We start from the raw sequence: 21172 nt of genomic DNA, 5'->3' as shown, positions 1-21172 counted from the left end.
CCCTGGCTCTGAATTAAGTGGGGATGGTAATCAATCTTGTTTGATTTTATAAAATTTATCTACATTAGTACAGATTTCTAATGTGCCTCCTCAGTGTTCTCTGTAAACGTGACCACACATCGACTCAGCACGCAGGACACGAGTCACCTGGGGAGTCAGGGAGGCTCAGGGCGCCGCGCGTCGGGGTGTCCTTGGTCACGGAGACGTGCTCACACCCGCTCGGGTCTCCATTCCCGGCAAACTGCACGCTTCCCGACACAGACGGCAGCAGCACCGGTGTGGCCGTGCTCCAACCTGGATTCTGACCTTCGTCTCTAACAAGAAGGGCTTCGGTTCCATCTCACAAGCCTTTCCGGCTCTAACAGCTTTTGAGGTTTAGAAATAAAGTACAGAAGGGCTGTTTTGTCTAGAAACACTGAGTACAAAACAAACTCTGTATTCTCCACCAGTTAAAACTTTTTCTTCGCAGGATCTACGCTCTGATGGTTGACCTCAAGAAATACTGGAGGTGTCCTTCTGCGCGGCTACTAAAACGTCCCGCGTGCACACCAGCCCGCGTAACCACGACGGCGTTTGTGGGGCACCCCCATCAGGGGAGCGCGCCTGGGCTAACAGAATGCGCCAGACACCCGCGATCTACGCTTTCACACACATGTCGCTACAAGCTTGTGAAGGAGTCTCTATTTTCACCAAAAGGGCCTTTTCAGTCAAACGATCAGTCAATTTAGGAACTTAGGCTGAATTGATCAAGTAATTCGGGCAAAAGCGCCAATTTAGTAGCTGCACGCAGATATCACGCACGTGTTTTTCTGAGAATTCGCCTCAATGATTTGGCAAATTAAAGGAATGAAGAGCAAAACGGGGCATCCTAACAGGAGCACGCCCACTGTTTTCCCTCCTATCTCGTCGACCCAGCAAAGCCAGACTCGTATGTTCTAATTCATCCCCCAACCAATCGTCTGCCCGTGAGTTTTATCAGCTCCCCATCCGACTCCCACATGAGCCCCGTGTTCCCCTGGACCCGCTGGGCATCCAGGTGCCTGGGCCCGCACCCCTCTGTGCTATACAGACGCACTTGTCTCATGTAAAGGCTATTATAACACAAGAAATGCAAGTTAGGAAAAGTTGATAATTTACAAAGAAATACACATTCCATGAAATAGCAGCAAATGTGTAGGTAGGTACGTTCTTATCAATTAATTTCAATTCCCTTACATTTTCTTCCCTTTTGGCTTTTCATCTTACTCTCCAGATTCTCTCACTGTTTACTGTTCAGAGCACTGGAATACTGAAATAATACTTTCACACGTGATACATACAGGATCAGCTGAAAGAAAACGTAAGCAGTGTGGCCACTGAAAGAAAAGTGAGAAGAGTAAATCCTAGGAGAGTCTCACAGGTAAAAGGGCTGAAATCGCGTGCATGTCTGTGAGGATTCCAGCAAAGTCGGCTTCTGGCCACAGAGTCTGACAAGGAAGGAAATGTTTGAAGATTGATCTTGTTTCCCTTTTCACATTTGCTGCCAGGAAGCAAACTCAGAGTTCTGGGGACCTAAATGCTATGTGACAGATGGTACAGAAATACTGTACATATACATTTTTCTTTTCCTTTGTCTTTAGTTTTCAACTCCAACTATTTTCCTTTTTCACATTTCTCTAACCTTCTAATTACTGTTTTTATTGTTATCTTAGGGGTAAACATAAATCCATCGTCAGAGCGCGTCTGTAATGCGGCTGGGTCTGCACAGGGCAACTGTGCATTCGTACAAAGGGAGGCTTTAATGTATCAAAGTTAACAGGACACACACCGCTGATTTATTCCAACATGTCTAGACCTCAACAGTGCTGAAAAAAAAAAAAAAGTATGTGTCGAAGAAATCAATGGGCATTTACTTACTCCAAGCAGCAGTGTTCCAATTACACAACACACATTCCACAAGAGGCCTGGGACTGAACTCTGGTCTTCCTTTATGAAGGGGGAAAAAAAAAGTAACATCAAATCTTTCAACCCTTTGAAACCTCAATTTTCACAAAAATTTCGTATGTGGGAAAACAAATTATGAGTAAAAATGACCACGACCTGAGGATGGGATCTTTACAAGAGATTAAACAATGGCTTGACAAACCACAATCTTTCAGTGCTTGCATTTCTGAAAAAAGAGAAAAATGCCTGCCGAAAAGGAACAGTACTCAGCAGCTGCAAGATCAATCACAAGACTAAGAACACACTGGCTCTCAGAGGGCTGGCTCTACGGCAAAACACAGTTACTGAATTAAAATATCAGAAATAAACACGAAGTGTGTTTAGAGGACAGCTACGCCCCTGGGGAAGAGCCAGCAGGGAAAGGACCCCACCTGACCCCTCGGCAGAGGGCTGGGCGGCTGGCGTGCAGGGCCGCGTGTGCCGCCCAGCAAGAGCGGCCAGCACGGGGACAGCGTCAGAGCCAGGCTGACCTCCACACGTCACACGGCCACAGGCACCGGTATGGAAGCACACGCCAAGAACCCTCCCCGCTCCCCCGCCTGGCCCCCAGTCTGAGCACTGCGGGCGACAGCGCGGTCTGCTGATACAGGCTCACCTCCTGCACTGACCCATCACACGGTCGCCCAGGACCCTCACACCTGGGCTGTCTGCAGTGAGTACCCAGCACACCTGCCTTCTTCCACTGTTTGTAATCAGTTCAAAACGAGTGACTTGTCTGTGCATCACACAGGGGACGTCCAGCATTGACTCAAAACATCTTATAAGATTAAGGCTTCAGAAATGTTTGAGAATTGGTTGTTTAAATACTAAAATTAAAATTATATAAATCTATAATTCAATAGATTACATTAAAAACAGAGATAATAAATACTTAAAACACGTCACTTCCCAGCCTCTTCACGACATGTTGTTATCTTGTGTGCTGGCGTCTCACTGCTATAAAATTACCAAATCCATGTTCAGTGACGTGGCCTTGCTAACCTGAAACTGGCCACGGTGAGAGTGTTCACACCATGGACACCAGGTCTTCTCTGGTTTTCAGAGATTCAGCTGTTCGACCATGACCAGCCCACCAGTGGATCCCAGTCTGGAGCCTGGACAGGTTCCCTGCTCCCCTGGAGGCACCCAAGAGTAAGGCACCAGGGGACCACAGGGCAAGTCTACGGAAGCAGGAGAGACTCAGCAGAGGGGCTGTCCCCGGAGCAGAGCCCTGAGGGACGAGCTGAGGTTCTCCAGATGGGTCAGGAGGGCCGAGACGACGCTCTACCACCCGGGGAAACAGGGGCCTCAGAGCCACGCAGGCTGAGACCCCCAGGACATTCAAGCAAGGGGCTAGTTACAGGGAGAGAAGGCAGGCGCAGAACAGCCCTTGTATACCTGAACAAATCACGCCAACATTAACTGTCTGTTAAGACACTGGGAAGCTACGGAAAGTTCTGAAGCCCTGGGGTGGAAGAAAGACATGGGTTCGCCACCATCACTCTTGTTACGTGCAGAAGGGACCGAGGGCTGCCTGAGGGGACATGGGGAGACCGGCCAGACAGGCCCGGGCCACGTGTTCTGGTGACTCAGCACCAGGAGAGGGACTCCCTGAGTTTGCAGCAGGGAACGTTTTCATCCATTAATCATTAAATGCACACTCAACTCTACCACTGGAAACGTTATTAAACATGAGCGAGAAATGATAAGCTCCAGAACGTGAGACAAGGAACTAAAGATGTGTGCCAAGTTTGAGCATTATTTCCACACATCCATGATCGTGACCCCACTGCGGAGACCAGCAGGGACGCCGGCCCTGGAACAGGAGACGCAGGCCGTGAAGTCAGAGGACCCGGTGAGGCTGTTGGAGCTGGGCCAAGCCCACGAAGTCAGACCTCCCCAGACCCCGGCAGCCCTGGCTGGGACCAAAGTCCCTCGTGGTGCCGGGAAAGACAGCACAGTGGCCTGGCACAGTTTTCTGGCCATTCAGTTTCACCAGGGGCACATGTAAGTGCTAAGCTCACAAACTGAGACCACGACTTCAACAACCACAAGAAGATCTGACCTCGAAGCCCTGGCTGCCAGCCCCTGTGAGAGCACCCGTGATGGCTGTGAGGGACCCCTGCAAACATCAGCACAGCGGCAGCTCTGGACCTGGCCTCGTCCTGCGGGCCAAGCCGAATGCCTGCCCGCCCTCGGGCACCTGCCAGGTGAGACCACATTACACACAGCCACGGTGCCCACGGGAACACGCGTCTTCCAGTCTTCCAGTCACCTACAAGGTCCATCAGAGTCCAAATAAAGGAAACGTGGAGTTGGCTTGAAAAACCCACGCTGATTAGTGCCCTCAGAAAGGGCACTTTCTGTCCCAAATAACCCACACTAGATTCACTACACTTACAGGCACCACTTTGAAAACTGAAATTGGACCAAGATGCTCTTAATTATTTTAACTCACTTTCAGGCTTAGCAAAATAAAACCAGTGCACCCAAAGAGCAGCCTGAGTGCCCTCGCCCGTGAACAGGACAAGGCTGCTCAGAGAAATGGCCAACCGCACACGTGGAGAACATGTGAGCACGGAACACACGTGGCAGAAAGCAAGGACGCTGCTCTCAGGAGCCAACGTAGAGCTCACGCTACCACCAACATGGGCGACGTGAGCGTCAATAAGATAATGATGCGGCAGACTGAAGCCATAACTGCATTAATGCTCACGAGTTCCTAACGACTTTCTTAAAGAGAGAAAAAGGACTGAAACCAGCAGGATGTTAGCCAAGAAAACAAACTCATTATTCTGAAAAACAGCAAAGAGGAGACAGAACGAGGCATTTGGTCTGTTCTTCCTGGACAAAGGGCATCTCAGGGAAACAAACTAGTGGATAAAAAAAAGTATCTTGATAGAAATAATCTGGCCAGTAAATGGAAGAACTGGAATATCAACACGCTGCAGACACTGAAAAAACCAGACTGGATCTGCACAGCGCTCACCAGGCATCACCAGCACTGCCAACGCCACAGATCAGACACGGCCGGGCTTCACGCAGCTGCTGACTGACCCACACACCACCTGCAGGCTCTGTCGTCCAGAAGTCAAGCCAGAATCCCATCAAGTCTACATCTAACAAGGACGCGTTTATGAGGAACCCAGCGGGCCTCCCTGGGACAGGCGCCCCTGGAGAAGCACCTGGACACCCGGCGACGAGGGACGCTTGTTCACAACCCGACCCGTCGCTCAGACGTCCCCACACAGTCTCTCCTCTGCGTGACGCGCCCCTTCCTGCCGCTTGAAGATGGGCTTTCTTGTTGGACATATGTTGTGTGTTCTTAACATATTCCCAGCTGTATTACCTTTACCAGTTTTCCAGTGTAACCGTTCCTGCCTTTGATAAACAGGAAATAAAACTCAGTGCATAAGCTACGTTTCCACACAAAGGCAAGTGCTCAGGGCCAAGTAAAACACACCAGCCAAGGGCAAAAAGAAGTGGGAAAGAAAGAAGCGGTGGGGCGGCGGGGAAAGGAGTCTGCAAACCGGCTCTTCCCTCGACTTCAGCAGCCCTGACGGACCTGAGGGCTTTGTGCCTCACAGAGCCTGCAGCGTGGAGACCCCAAGGTGGTGCTGCGAGCCTGCACCGACCTTTCCAATGACCGAGAACCACCTGCTACGAAGGCCGAAGTCCATCCAGTCACGCGGGGCAGAGTTTCTAGAAAACACTCCTGTGCCCAGCAGCCCGACAGTGCCCGTTGTTAAGTGCATACACACATACTGCAGACATATGCAGGAAGGTTATTTTTAATTAAGTGCTTCCATGTAGGAAGCAAATGGATATTTTGCCAAATGCAAACTCGGAAATACTGATGTCAGACAGGAAGTGCAAAGATGCTCTGACTCTGAGTTTGGTGTTTGAAATGCCCCAGAGGACCCTCACATACAGGACGTGGCCACACATTTTCGCCAGTAACTCCGCTTGTCTTGAAGGTGGGGTGAGGCCTGAAGCACAGACTATGCTGGTTCACTCCACTGAGCCTCAGTTTCCCAACAGTAGACACAGGGGAGGTGGACCTGCAAGTGTCCTAACTGCTCCATTGTCCAAAGGTGGGGACACCTGCCCCCAGTGTCCCTGCAATTCAGCACATTGACCGCCTCCGGGGGCGAGCCATGCACAGGTCTCCGTTTTCACGTGCTCCGTGGAAGGAGAGGATTCTTGGGAAAGCAGGCAGATATAAATGACACGATGTGCTGAAAAGACTATGACGTCACCTTGTGGGGCACTGGGTTCCAACGTAGAGATCACAGACAAAATGTTTCAGCCCAATGAAGCAAGTGATCGCTTACATTTTATTGGTGTTTTAAAACCTAATATTTCTTGTGTTCTGATGTGGGGAAAATATATTTTTGTCCTTTTTTCAATGGACTAAATGATGTGAAAAAACATGTTTAAAAATAAGTTTGCAACCCAAAATCAGCAGATGCTGGTTGCTGGTTATTTAGTTGGAAAATTGAAGGATAAAACACACATCTTTGTGACACCAAGTCTCGGTGAGAAGGCTTTCCTGGTGGTGTTTAAACACCGACTCTGGAACCAGCAACCCGGCCTACGGACAGTGCGTCTGCTGGGAACCACTGTCGCCTGGCAGCCCGTCTCGGCTGCCAAACTGCTCATTAGGGCTGGCAACGCTCACCTGCGCCCCGGGTCCCATTTCGGCAGGGAAAAGACACCAGGCTGCTCGCACCATCTTTGGCTGTGAGCTTCCAGCGGCCCCTCGTCGCTCGGTCCCCACCCACCCGCAGTCCTTCAAACACACTCACCTCGTGTGTGCCCCGTTATTTTTGAAATGTCACCTCGGCTCCAGCTCTTAGAAGCTAGCTCAGCTTATATAAAGCAAAACACACAGCAGAGACAGAATAAGCTGCAGTGCCAAGTGGGCTGGCAGACAAAACACCTAATTCTTCACGCAGAAGAACATGCGAACCATGTGAATGCGAGTGCTCACTTGGGGAGCATTTCTTCTGCGTGCAGCACAGGTGACGAGAGGACAGAGCAGAGTCCTCTCCAACTGGGTCTGGCCCACCCGACCTTTCCTGCAAGTCTGAAAGGAGTGCTCCGATTTATAAACAAAAACAAACAATAGAGGTAACGCCGCAACCAGAACAAAGGCGAGGCCAAGTACTGCGGGCTCCCGCCTCCGAGCTTCCCCTGATTGCTGCCGCCCAGCACGCTGACATCCAGAGGCCGATCGATACACAAAAAGATACAAAAGAGATACGTGGTGGGCAAAAAGCACCAAAGATATAAAACAAAATGTCTGAAAGCCCATAAAACAACTTCTGATGGGACACTGCTTTTCATTTTGCAGAAGTAAAATATTCAGCACCAACCCTGCAATTAGCTAGAAAATTACAATAATTACAGCAATTTTGTATCCCATCTCCAATCCAATTAATAGATATATGACCTTGTCAACATGCCATAATCAGACTGCATCTACAGCACAACTGGACGGGTTTTCTATGCTGAATAGGACTTGCACAGTAAGAAAATAATTATTTGAAATACTGAGAATGCCATTTGTATGCTATGCTCCACTTCACAAGTTAAAAGGAAATACAATAGGAATATTATTTCTATTTTCAATATACATTTAAATCACATCCGGAAAATAGTATTCGAATACCGGTTAATATTAAGAGGATAGATCTCTCAACTAAAGATCTCAGATCCTCTGGCAAGACAAAACCAATCTGTACATTCTTGGGTAAGAAAAAAAATCTAGAGATGAAGAGGACGGCAGGAGTGCTCACTTTACAACGTAACCCTCCTACAGCAGTTACCGATCTGTCTTTAAGTTCTAAAAGTTAGGGAACTAGCAAAATCTTACCAACTAATTAAAGAGCACCACTTCAGAAAATTTTTGCCGCTAATGGATAAAAATTAACTGTAAAATTAACACAGCTCAGACAGGTTAAAATGTTAAAAGGCAATCTAATCAGATACTTTGTTTCTCAAAATTTCCACAGCCATTCCATTTCTAGAACTTTTTCCATCACTAGGGCATGTGTCGCAGCCAAGGAACCTCTAATCCTCACTCTGGCTCTTCTAAAGGGAATATTAAATCAGCATCCTGGGGTGGAAAAGGAATCCTGCCACCATTCTTAGGCCAGGCTAACCTCCAGAATGTATGGCCTCTGTTAAAGCCTCTGAGAATTAAAAAAAGAAAAAAAAAAATCAGGGTGAAAAAAATCACTAGATCTGGTCTCAGGATTTGCACAGGAAGCTGTGCCCTGAGCACAGCAGGTCTCCCTAAACCTGGGTTTGTGAACATTTGAAACCGAGGCAGTCAGACACCAATCACAGAAGTGCGAGGCCGAGAGAGCACGGCTCCAGTCTGACTCTGTATGAACCCTCTCCACCCCACCCACCCACCTACGACAGGCAGTGTGTCCTATTCAGGAAGACACGTCCTCGTTACTTGGGTTCCGTAACTTCTCAACCCCTAAGACGTCCGTAAGCACTGGGTCTGCACTCCAGACTCATCGTCGTCACCACCTTTCCACAATCTGCCGTCAACCGAGGGCTTCTCACGTGTCCGGCCCCGCATCCTGAGCTCAGCTCCCTGTTCACAGTCCTGGGCCGGGCACCCCAGACGATGGAACTGGGGCTGAGGGATGACAGTCCCGCCCGAGCATCCACACGGACGTGGTGCTGCCAGACTCCTTCTGAACCACGGATACGGGAAACTGCGGGCTGAGAAAGGAGCATGGGAAATACATGCGAAAGCATGAAGTAGAATACGCTCCCATTCAAACGTATCAAAAGTCTGGTTGAAAAAAAAAAGAACATTTCTGCAGGTTGTCTGATATCTGGTTATCTTTACATCGACATATGCCTGTCAGTGTCCAAGGGGATGCAGAAACTGCCTGACAGTTTAAAGAGTTTGATGCCAAGTGGCCTCACTCCCTAAAGCGACCTCACTCCCTAAAGCGACCTACTGGCTGAAAACCTCCCCATTTCTCCACTGCGGACGGTCTAAGGCAGAGGAGGAGGTCCAGTGCCTTGAAAAGCCCAAATGTTTCAGTTGTTTTTTTTTTTAAATCAGAAGGGGGGGGGGGGGAATGAACTTTGGGAGTTAAACAAAAAGTTTTTATTTTTTTTCTCGCATCATAGGAAAATGATACTTTAAAGGTTTTCTTAGCTTCCATCAGTTCTTTATGGAATGAAGATTAGTGAATCCATTCACAGGAAAATATGGAAGACACAGGAAAGTGATCACGTTCTTTCTCCCAGAGAAACACCGAAGCTTCTTCATCTGAAGCCCTTTATTAACCACGCCCCCAGTTGGAGTCCAACATTATGAGACTGAGCAAATCCCTATATACCGTTGGCTTCTTAATTTTCATGCCTCAAAACACGGAAGCCCACTAAACATGAATTCTTCGACAGCAAGGACCAGGCCTTGCCACTCAGCTCTGGGCTCTGATCACCCAGCACAGACTAGTCTCGTTTCATTTCCGAGTGGTGTTGATACCACAGAAAGTGACTCATGTGTGACGGTGACTTTCACATGGTCTCCAAAACTCAGCACGCACCTACCCAATGCCTGCCTAGGGCGCAACACCTAAGTAATAAGCCCAGCAAGTAAGACTCAGGGCTTCCTGCTCCGAGGGTCTGCACGGCCTCCCACTGGTGCCTGCGAGACAACACGTAGGCTCCAAATGCAACTTCCTTTCCTCAGTAAAAACAAGACAGAAGAGACATTTCGGGTTGAAAACAGCATTTAAGGTTTAATAAGAGCCAGCCACACGTGGGTGGTGATGGTTTAGAAATGTAGTTGAGTCAGAAAAGTCAAAGGACACAAACCAAGGGGCAGCATGCCACCCACCTTCTTAACACCACGACAGAACTGGCCTCTCCTTCAACACTAAGATGCAGCTAAATTAAAGCTGCATCTTGCTTTTAAAACACAGAAATAAAAAAAAAAAACCAGAACAGCAGCATAACAAAAAGCTCTGCTTTTAATTATATACATTAAGGTGTAATTACTCACATAAAGACGCTGTTTTCCAAACAGCAGGCACCTGAATACCTGCACTATTGTTTAATTAAAATTTTCTTTAAATCAAAATTAGGCAATCCATTTTTCATACGCCAGCTTATTCCAAGCAGATAATCACTAACGCATGGACCTAACGAGCCAGTGCACAACAGAAGCATGCCACACGCGGTGCCCGCCCCACCTTCAGGAAGACATCGCCAGAAGCAAAGCCCGCAAAGATTTTGAAAGCATCTATCTACGTAGTTATCAAAGGTATTTGTATTTCTACAAAAATGAGCTTAAACTACACGTGCTCATACACGTGCACAAGCAAGCACAAGCCTCCTGGACCCCGGGGCGCGTCCTGCTAAGACGCCCCATCGCGGCCACCCAGGCAGCCTCCCTGGAAGCACGGCTCACCATGCGCAGCTCTCACAGTGACGGCTCCCATCCAGGGCACAGAAGTGATCCTGGGAAGTGGCTGACACTGCTCTTCATCCACACACACCCCACCGTGCGGCCTGCCTCCCAGTCCCCAGACCCCTGTACAGCGGCTTTCCCTGTGGTCCCAGCAGATCATCAGATGTGTTAACTGTTCAGCTGGTGTTCCCTCCTTGTTCTCCTCCTGTAGCCCTACCAGGACAGGGGAAGCAGGAAGTTTTCCATAAGCAAGTTACCAAAGTGCTGCAGACTGCTGCCAGTGTGGAAAGTGGGAACGGGGATGCACTTCAGAAGAATAAGCCATATGTGCCTGTTGATCATTCGTATGTCTTCCTTGGAGAACTGCTTGTTTAGGTCTTCTGCCCAGTTTTGGATTGGATTGTTTGTTTTTTGTTATTATGTCGTATGAGCTGCTTATATAGTCTGTCGGTTTCATCGTTTGCAAAAATTTCCCCCCATTCTGTAGGTTGTCGTTTTGTTACGGTTTCCTTTGCTGTGCAGAAGCTTGTAAGTTTAATTAGGTCCCATTTGTTTATTCTTGCTTTTATTTCTATTGCTTGGGTAGACTGCCCTAGGAGAACATTTCTGAGATGTATGTCAGATAATGTTTTGCCTATGTTTTCTTGTAGGAGGTTTACTGTATCTTATCTTATGTTTAAGTCTTTGATCCATTCTGAGTTTACTTTTGTGTATGGTATAAGGGAGTGTTCTAGCTTCACTGATTTACATACTGCTGTCCAGTTTTCCCAACACCGTTTGCTGAAGAGACTGTCTTTATTCCATTGTACATTCTTGCCTCCTTTGTCAAAGATTAGTTGTCCAAAAGTTTGTGGGTTCATTTCTGGGCTCTCTATTCTGTTCCATTGGTCCATATGTCTGTTTTTGTACCAATACCATGCTGTCTTGATGACTGTAGCTCTATAGTATTGTCTGAAGTCTGGGAGGATTATTCAATAGGCACATGAAAAAATGCTCAATATTGCTAATTATCAGAGAAATGCAAATCAAAACAACAATGAGGTATCACCTCACACCAGTCAGAATGGTCATCATTCAAAAGTCCACAAATGACAAATGCTGGAGAGGCTGTGGAGAAAAGGGAACCCTCCTGCACTGCTGGTGGGAATGCAGACTGGTGCAGCCACTGCGGAAAACAGTATGGAGATTCCTCAAAAGACCAGGAATAGACTTACTATATGACCCAGGAATCCCACTCCTGGGCATATATCCAGAAGGAACCCTACTTCAAAAATACACCTGCACCCCAATGTTCACAGCAGCACTATTTACAATAGCCAAGACATGGAAACAGCCTAAATGTCCATCAACAGATGACTGGACAAAGATGATGTAGTATATTTATACAATGGAATACTACTCAGCCATAAAACCCGAAAACATAATGCCATTTGCAGCAACATGGATGTTCCTGGAGAATGTCATTCTAAGTGAAGTAAGCCAGAAAGAGAAAGAAAAATACCATATGAGATTGCTCATATGTGGGATCTAAAAAAAAAAAAAAAGAAGAAAAAGAAAAAGAAAAATGAACATAAATATAAAACAGAAACAGACTCATACACATAGAATACAAACTTGTGATTGCCAGTGGGAGGGGGATGGGAAGGGACAGACTGGGAGTTTGAAATTTGTAGATACTGACAGGCATATATAGAATAGAAAAACCAGTTTATACTGTATAGCACAGGGAAATATATACAAGATCTTGTGGTAGCTCACAGTGAAAAAGAATGTGACAATGAATATATGTATGTTCATGTATAACTAAAAAACTATGCTCTACACTAAAAATTGACACAACATTGTAAACTGACTATAACTCAATAAAATAAAATTTTAAAAAATAAGCTACATGTTCTAAGTATTATCTAATTATATTCTATACATCATTATAAATTATCACCCGTCTATATATGAAGACCTCCTGAAGACTACCAGTCACGTCATGCAGACTACATTTCCCACCTGAAAAATGGAAATGTTTCTAAATAGATCTGCCCAAAAGATAAGTGATTTTCAACTTACAAATTTCTGGAAATAGACCTCTTAGTCTTAACAACTGCTCCATTATAAGATCATACAATTACAAACGCTAAATATTATATTTAGCGAAAGTTCTTCCTTTTTCCAACTAAGCTTGGCAGGAATGGCTGCAGAATTCAAGCTGGAACCTGGGCCCTCTGCCTCCTGGGATTCCTGACGTGAACTCACTACACCAGCATATTCCCCCCTTGAGATAGTATCTAACAGCAGCTCTTCCCGACCCCGGAAGGTAATGGAGGTCCTGAGGTCTCTGCACCCCTGGTCTCTAGTTTAAGGTCAAGTGATGGTTGTGACCAAGCTGACTGTCAATCGAACATCCACATCTTGCTCCGATGGCAGGCCTTGCATGATTTCCACCTGCTCTAGCATTCAGACAAAACACATGGACAGAGCAATTCAGGCAACACAGATTTGACTACTACCCTCACTTACCTTCAGTGAGCCATTGAAGTCTGCCGGTCCAAACTAAAGTCAGCCCAGTCTATTAAAGTGTAAAGCACCTTGCCTACCTCTCTTGCAAAAGACATTTGCCCAGGTCCTAAACTTAATCAGTTTTGATAAAAAACAGAGAATGAACTCCATTCACAGGAGCATGGCTACTAACAAAAGCTGGCCTCCCCGTAAATGAAGACGAAACGTGCACTTACTGGCACGAAGCACTGAAGGGGTGACCTCGATCTCGCTTGTGGCTTGGTAAGGCTGGAAGGCGGAGACGCTGTTGGCGCCGAGCTCGCTGCCGAACATCTCTGGACTCTGGGTGCCGGTGGAGCTGGCGCTGGTGCCGTCCCCGCCATGGTGTGGGTCTTGCTCCTCAAACACAGCTATCAGCTGGAGGGAAAGGACACGTGCGGTTACATGCAGAGGCACTCCAAGTGACGGCCACAGACTCACACCACAGCGACGCAGACCTACAGAGGGAAGTGTCGGCGTCTACGCACCTAGGAGCGCTGTGTTTCGGGAAGCAAAGCATCAAAGGGGCAGCCTTGCCCCGAATGTCATTCCTAAGTTGTACATTTCATATCCAAAATTCCGTGGGTGAGAAATAATGAAATGGTTTCATATCACAGAATGCTAAAGGGGATGGGGTAGACTGAAAGCTTTTTGTGAATGATACGTTAAGTGCAAAAGGAAATGCACGTGTGCCCTACGTGATACACGCGATGGCCAGTCGGCACAGCACAAGGTGGGAGGCCCCTCACGCGGGAAGAAGGGCAGGCGGACAACGTGCGTGGTGCATGAGAAGCACAGGGCGCGGGAGAAGCTGGATGAGGCCGGCCACCTACGGGGAGGTGGTGGGAACAGGGCTGAGAGAATGAGAGCAGATGATGGAGAAAACAGGGTGGTGACACTTTTTTAAAAGAATATATTTTCTGTAACTCTGACTCTTAGAAAACATCATAATATTAAAATACCTAAAATAGAAAAAAGAATTGAGAGCAACCAAGATAACAATGGTGGGGGGGATGGGACACAAACCAACCAACCTAACAAATGACAACTACCCCCACCCCAGGAGGGGCGGGAGGGGCGGGACCAAGTGCCCTCGCAGAACTCTCTTCTCTGCTCAGCGAGAGGCTGCAGCACAGAGACCCCGCACAGAAACACTGCGTCAGCAAGTGTGCTTCTCCCAAGCGCACGGCTTAGAAACTCCTACTACTACCACTGCAACACGCACACACCACACACACACCAGGGGTGGATGAAACAGAAAATACGTTGGATAGTAAGAGCCAGGAGTCTCACTGTCAGCAGCAGAAGTTACCCACAATGAGGTAAGTGGTGGTCCTGGGTCAGAACCAGAGGCGTCTGCGTGCGTACCCGGGTTTCACAAGCAGGCGGCCCATGTGGGTGGACGGTGGTGCAGGCATGTTGTGCAAACACACACCCCCCGCTCTGCCCACTGGGAGGCCCAGGAAGCAATGACATTGCTTCAAGGACAAATGGCTGGTTCGAGAGCCAATGAACGCAAATGCCCAGATCTTGGCTTCCAGTATCGCTTTCCAGTAAGCAAACCTAGAGGAAGCGTGACCTCCAGGGCCGGGGGCAGTGGAGACACAGGCTGGGCCTGGAGACCCTCGTGAGCCAGAGGGCAAGGACGCGCACAAAGGGCCGGGGGCATCGGGCAGCAGCCCGAAGGAGCTCCCAGTGGCCAAGCTGGATGCCACCGTGCAGGTAAGGAATGACAGCCCTGGGTTAGAACCCAAGACAAACCACGGACCCGTGCATGCACGATGCCATAAATGCACAGCTGAAGAAGGAAATAAATAAATGGTGGAGAACGGACAGCTTTCCACCCAAGTAACAAACGTGGAAGAAATAACAGAAAGAGAAACCACCCCGGGCCACCTCCACGGTCATAACCATCGCAGGCACGCTCCACCAGGGGACGGTAACTCGAACGCCGAGAACATGATGGAAACGGGACACCTGCACATCTCAGAGTGTCTCACCTCGAGATTCTTTTCAATTAAAGAGGAAACAGTATCTTTGCAGGAGAGAAACGTGGCGACAGCTCTTTGCCAAGGTTGACACCATCAGTAACAAGACGTGTCAACAGCTCGCACCCTCTGAAAAACGCACAGAGAAGTATACGACGTCCCCTCCGTGGTATTCCTGCCAAAAATGTGTGACTAGGTCTAGTCATGAGGAAACATCAGACAAATCCAAACTGAGGAACATTCTACAAAATAACTCCTACTCTTTAAAAACATCAAGGTGAGGAAAGTAAAAGACTGAAGAAGCCGTATAAACTGGAGGAGGCTGAGGAGAAGGAAGAACTACACGCAGTGTGAGGTCCTTGACGGGAGCCCAAGCCAGAGAAAGGACATGAGCGTAAAAGGGACAGACTCAGATGAGGGCCCCCTCTCGGTCCGTGGTCCTGACCCGGACGTCTTCGAGTCCTGACTGACGGCTCCGCCAGTGCTGTGCTCGGCGTTGGCACTGGGGACAGATGAGGGGTACGTGGGAACACTCTGTGCTAATTCTGCAACTTTCCTGACGTATAAAATGATTCCAAAATTTAAAAAATTTACAAAGCACCATAAAAATTAAAATTCAACCTATTTCTTCTTATAACTAAACTGTGGCAGCACACCTCCAAATCGCAGAGAGCACCTTGGTCAGCCACCTGCACACCCTCGCCCAGCAAGCCAAGCCGAGGACACCGGGGAAGAAGAGCCAGGCCCGAACCCAAAAGGAACCAGGCCTCGGCAACGCCAACACGCCCATCAGTTACGGACAGTAAGATGTTTGTGCAGAATATGGAAAGTGTTTGTAACTGCAGGTCATCATTTTGAACAAATGCTACTTACATCAAGCAGCTCTTAAGACAAAAAGGAAAACCGCCCTAAGGTCACAGAGACACGAAGACAAGCAGGAAGCTCAGAACCCCGCTGCGGCATCTTTATTAATTAGCTGATTAAACCACCTGAAGGAAGGTTAAGTGGTAAGAAGAAATTACAGCAGGGTGAGGAGTTGGGCCACTCAACCTGATGATAAACAACATCGTGGGAAGGGAAGCCCACGCAGGCAGAAGGATGGGAAGGTGTGTGCACATACACACTGAAGCTCCCGTGTACAGCAAGATGATCGACCAGCCCGTCCACCTGGCTGACAGGCATGTCCTCATACAGGTAACACCCTCCAGATGGAGGGTCAGCGAACACTTTTCTAAAACGGTCCAGGTACTATGTATTTCTGGAGCCACACAATTCATGCAGCCTCTCTCACAACTATTCTGCTCTGCACTGCAGCATGGAAACAGCCTTAACACAACACACGAATAAACAAGCGCAACTACGTTTAAATAAAACTTTATTTACAAAGCAGGCAGGGGGCCGAACCTGGCCCCTGATGATCCTGCGCTCGCTCGCTCGCTCACCCCTCTAGTAACATCCAGTTTAAACATTTCAATTTGGGAAATAAAACTAAAAGCCAAGTTACCTCGGAAATCCTGAGAAGCTAACAATATTCATTTCAAGCTCTTCATCAGGATTTTTAATTTTCTGTACTTGATTTTAAGATCATCAGGCTTTTCTCAAGGTGTGTGGCTTAATATGCACTTTGAACATATTAAGTTTTGACATTCTGGCACTTAATTGAAGCAAATGAAATTCAAGTTTTGTTATTAACTTTTCACAAAGATGTGTTCTCTCAAGAATCGAGTCCTTTCTGCAAACTGAAAATGCAGATTGAAAATTACAAAGAACGAGTCTTTAAATGCCACACACGAGGGAAGAACTTACACACGTATATTAGTTTCAATAATTATCTCCAGCACTTTTAGAAACACAAGTATTATGAAATCTGGACTGTGTCACGACCAAATGCTGTTTGAATTTCAGCAGCAGAACCACAGTTGGTGATCTGCAGTGATGCCAATAACATACAATTCTACAACTTTCTTTTAAACCAAAATTTAAGTGCCAGGTGCAGATATAAAGCAATTCTGTGTTAAACTGGGAAGGGTATGTAATTTTAGACAACCCACCCTGTAAGAATACACAGGAGCGCAGCAAAAGAGAACAAGACCTTCACAAAAACACCACGTATTAAGAATCTCCATCATGTCCTTCAAAACATAAAGGGAACGTCTTGCTTTTAAATTTGTGAAACGTGACTCAAATCCACGTTTCAGCAGATGGAGTCTTCACTGCTGTCCCTGAAGTAGACCGTTTTTGAAGGTTCACTTTTACTTTCAACGGCTAGTACTCCATCTCTCCTCTGGTCCCTCCACCTGTCAAGTCTCCATGGGGAAGGGTGGGCTGAGTTGGGGTTACACCCGGGATGGCTCGTCGGTAAATAAACCCACACCTGGCTGCACACTTCCACCTCCCTCAGGACACGACACTGCAGCTGCCTGAACTGTCAGAACCCTGCAACAGGAACCCTGTTTTATAAACATCGCACGCAAATGCACATACAAACCTCTTGGATGGAGGGGGTCTCTTTCTTGGGTAGAAATACGAGCTGAAAGCCCAGAACTTCACACAGCCAAGAAGCCAAGAGCACGGGATTCACCGTCAAAGAGACAACATTCAAAGCAGCTCTGACCCCACCTCTTAGGCAGGCACGGGCCTGGTCCACCAGCCTCTCCACCGTCTCCAAGTCTTGACTTTTCTCTTCTCGAAAGAGCGTGCTGGTCAAGGCCGACCAGAGTGATGGCTGTGATGTCCAGACCCAAACCCCAGAACCTGTGGGCAAAGGGCACCTGAACGTGTGATTCAGATCAAGGACCTTAAAACAGGGAGACTGCCCTGAACTGTCCAGGGGGCCCCACCTAACCCCTCAAGCATGGGAAAGCGGAGACCCCTTCCCAGCTATGCCCAGAGGGAGACATGACAGTGGTTAGGGACGCAGTATGGCTGGCTTTCAGGGTGAAGAAAGGGGGTCTTGGGCCAAGGAAGGAGGCACCTCTAGAAGGAGAGGAAACGAAGTCTCCCCAGGGCCTCCAGGGAAGACACCAGCTCTGCTCACAGCTTGGCTTTACCCACGCCAGACGTCCATCCCACAGGGCCGGACGGTAGCGAGTCCGCGACATTGTCAGGTCTACAGTCTTGTCACCGCAGAACAGGAAAGCCACCAGTGCCAGCACCTCCCCTCCCAGAGGAGCAGGCGACAAGGAGCATGCGCTTCAGAGCACAGCGCTCGCTGACCGTGACGGTGGTACGTTTACTTCTGTTCATCTGAGGGTCAGGTTCAAGGGTGATCAGAGCCTGAGGCCAAGCTCTACACGAGTGACCAGAGGGGACACAACAGGACGGGGGAGGGGGAAGCCAGCACAGCAGCCACAGAAGGAAGTGCCCCTGAGGCCCCCCACCAGCTCCTCACACACAGACGGAGCAGCCTGTTCTGCTTCACTTCACAGAAAAGAAAACAAAGGCCCAGGAAGGTCCGTGCGACCAGAGTTGGGCTGTAAGTAAGTGCAGAATGAATCTGGAGCTGGAAACAAACCCATCTGGCTTCAGAGCTGTCCTCTTCCTCTCAACCTCCCAGCCCCGGACCATCCGACGCACGACAGCACAGCTGGGAACCTCCAGGCTGCGACCACCTGCAAGTCTTGGGGCAGAATTCTGCTCTTTCTGAATTTACCAAAGGTAATGACCTGCTTCACCAAAGCACCGTAATTTTGATACTACGACTGAGAAGTTTCTGAACACACATGAGGGTGATCATGCCAATGACAGTGTCACTCGGGCTCATCAGAAGAGCCCTGTAGAGGAATCACAGCTCTCCCAGATTCTGTCCTCACACAGGGAACGGCAGGTGACGGAAGGCAAGCAGCCCAGTGACGGCGCAGAGACGCCACAAGCCCTCGGATGCCGCAGCCCTGGAGCTCGCCCCCTTCCTGTCTCTGTCAGTGTCTTCACTGATGGCGTCACAGGCAGACTGAACACGCCCAGAAAAAGGTGGTTTGTAAGGCCCTCGTGAATGTCTTCTGCACACTCGACATTCATATTGCGTTGTCTGACTCTGAAATAAATTTGACTTTGAAAGAAACACCTATCATTCTTTCAAGTAAATACCTATGATTTAGAAAGGCATCATATTTCTGGCCCTGGAGAAGGTCCAAAGAACGTGGGAAAGCAGTAAAAACCCACAATGAACTTGAAGACGCCTTTAAGACCCTTTCCTCACTCAAGGAGCACGAGCGGTCTTCCCAAGTGAGCGTCTGGTGCACGGGGTCAGGCCAGAGCCAGCCAGAAGCCCGGAAGAGGAAGCGCGTCAGCCGTGCTGCGGGGGGCTCTCCGAGTCTGCCCCGTTTTTCAATACTCCTCCTGACCCCGTGCTACGGTGACGGTGCTTTTAAACCCCCAGCAATGATGCGTCATGTAGAACCTCACATCTCTGGACAACGGCAGGGAGGTCTCCCGGGCAGATCTGCCCATAAAGACTAAATGCAACAGAGAGCACGCTGCGCACAGGTGAGAGCCGCGGCACAGAGCGACATCCCCAAAGTTAACAACCAAAACCACGCAGCTGGAGTTCCATGTATCTTATGACACAGTAAGGCTGCTCCACCACATATCATTCTAAATGATCACATTCCTGAAGTGACTTTCTCTTCCCGCAGGGTGATCGGAGGTTTCCATAATTAGGATCACGCATATCAGCACCTTCACATTCCTTTTGCCCTTTGACTCAGGGATACACTTTTTAAAACACGGTATAGTAGACCAAGTATTTGGGTTCCTGAATTTCCCTTTATCCATCCTTCAAGAAAAAAAAAAGTCACCTGCATTTGTCTCCCACGAGGCACACCTGATGAGCCATGGCACGTAAACCACAGCCAAACCAACGGACACGAGCACGGCCATGCGGATTAGTGCAGTGTGCTACCTGCTCCCAAGAAGGGGGCCTAATGAGATAAACATTTAACAGTGCCGTTTCCAACAAGATACCACGGAGGCAAGGGCAAGACATTCGCCTCGCTAGGGAACAAGCAAGGAGACCGACACCACCAGAAGCCGCCTGTGGAGGATCACAGGCCAATGTCCCACAAGAGCCAACAGTATTCTGTAAGAAGGTACCACTCCGTGGTCACAGACGCTAATGAAGATGTTACACGTCATCCGGGAATCGCAGTGAAATTCACCTGTGACACTCTGCAGCTTCCATTTCAGAGCGGGGACTGAATTCTGTTGTCCCTCAGGGTGACACACTCTGTCACCAACTGAGCCTTCAGACTAATTAGATTTCCAATTTAACAGTTATGCTCGACAAATAGACTTGAGTGTGTCAACCGCAGATCACAACCAACATATGCAAATGCTGTGGCCATAAGCTGGCTGCCACCCCGTCTCCAAGTGCCCCTCCCCATTTGTACCCATCCATGAGGTTACAACGACACTACACAGTTGTTTAAGTGGTAATAAAAAAGCAAAACTGCACAGTAAGACAGAGCAGAACAATTCTGAAACTGGCTGATAACACACAGACAGGTGAGCTCCAGACCAGAGGAGGTGGCATTTGTTGTGATTCTATCGTGAACACAGGCAGCTTTCCCTCAAAGAGATGACGGGGACACTAGCAAAGGAGCAGTCTGACCCTCAGAATCAAACGTAATGAAGTAGTAACCGATTATTACAGAGACATGGTGGGGAAACTATTACATCAATCTGTGACAACACCGACCCCTCAGCCACTCTCTGAGCCCTCCTTTCTACCGTGGCTCATTAAAGGCTCATCTAAACAGAGCTACCATCTTACTGGACAAGCAAGCAAAACAACAGGAGAAGAATGTGTCTGGGCCAACAGTGTTTTATAACAGCAACACCACCAGCTACACCAGTAGAAACCAAGTCACTGCAGGAGGAGTACCTCGAGCTTGCAGCTGAGCTTTAACTGTTTCGTATGCAAGATTAATTCCCTGCTTCGGCAGCATTTTAAGAATTAAATGTATCCAGCCTGATGTGCAAAAACAAACAAACAAACAAAAAACCAAAGCTTAGGAAAGAACTCAAAATGCCATGAGCACACTAAAGGCCTGGCCATCTTTCCTACCTGCTAAGCCATGACCCGCAAAGAGCCAGGAGTCCTCCCCGGCACAGCACCAGGCCCCTGGACCCCTATCCTGCCTCAGCCCCCAGCCGCAGGGCCTGAGATGAGAGAGGTAGCAGGTCCTCCCCTACAGGTGCCCCCGCCCACCCTGCCACGCTGCCAACCTTCAAACACACA

At 48.4% G+C, this 21172-nt stretch overlaps 1 protein-coding gene across 19 annotated transcripts in view; it reads right to left on the bottom strand.

Annotated features, from left to right (window-relative positions):
* Positions 1-21172, bottom strand: part of LOC102507360 (partitioning defective 3 homolog) — a 456005-nt gene that overhangs the window by 328687 nt on the left and 106146 nt on the right. For all 19 annotated transcript variants that reach the window (XR_004317528.1, XM_032474041.1, XM_032474050.1 and 16 more), the window contains exon 2: positions 13144-13324. Coding sequence is in view for 18 of the 19 variants with exons in the window: in XM_032474032.1 (XP_032329923.1) it covers positions 13144-13324 (181 nt within the window). In the remaining variant the exon portion in view is untranslated. The remainder of the gene's footprint in view (positions 1-13143; positions 13325-21172) is intronic.

This window comes from Camelus ferus, chromosome 35, assembly GCF_009834535.1.
Source record: "Camelus ferus isolate YT-003-E chromosome 35, BCGSAC_Cfer_1.0, whole genome shotgun sequence".
NCBI classification, from domain to species: domain Eukaryota; kingdom Metazoa; phylum Chordata; class Mammalia; order Artiodactyla; family Camelidae; genus Camelus; species Camelus ferus.
Note: the sequence above shows the minus strand (reverse complement) of the source record. Positions and strands in the feature narration are given on the sequence as shown.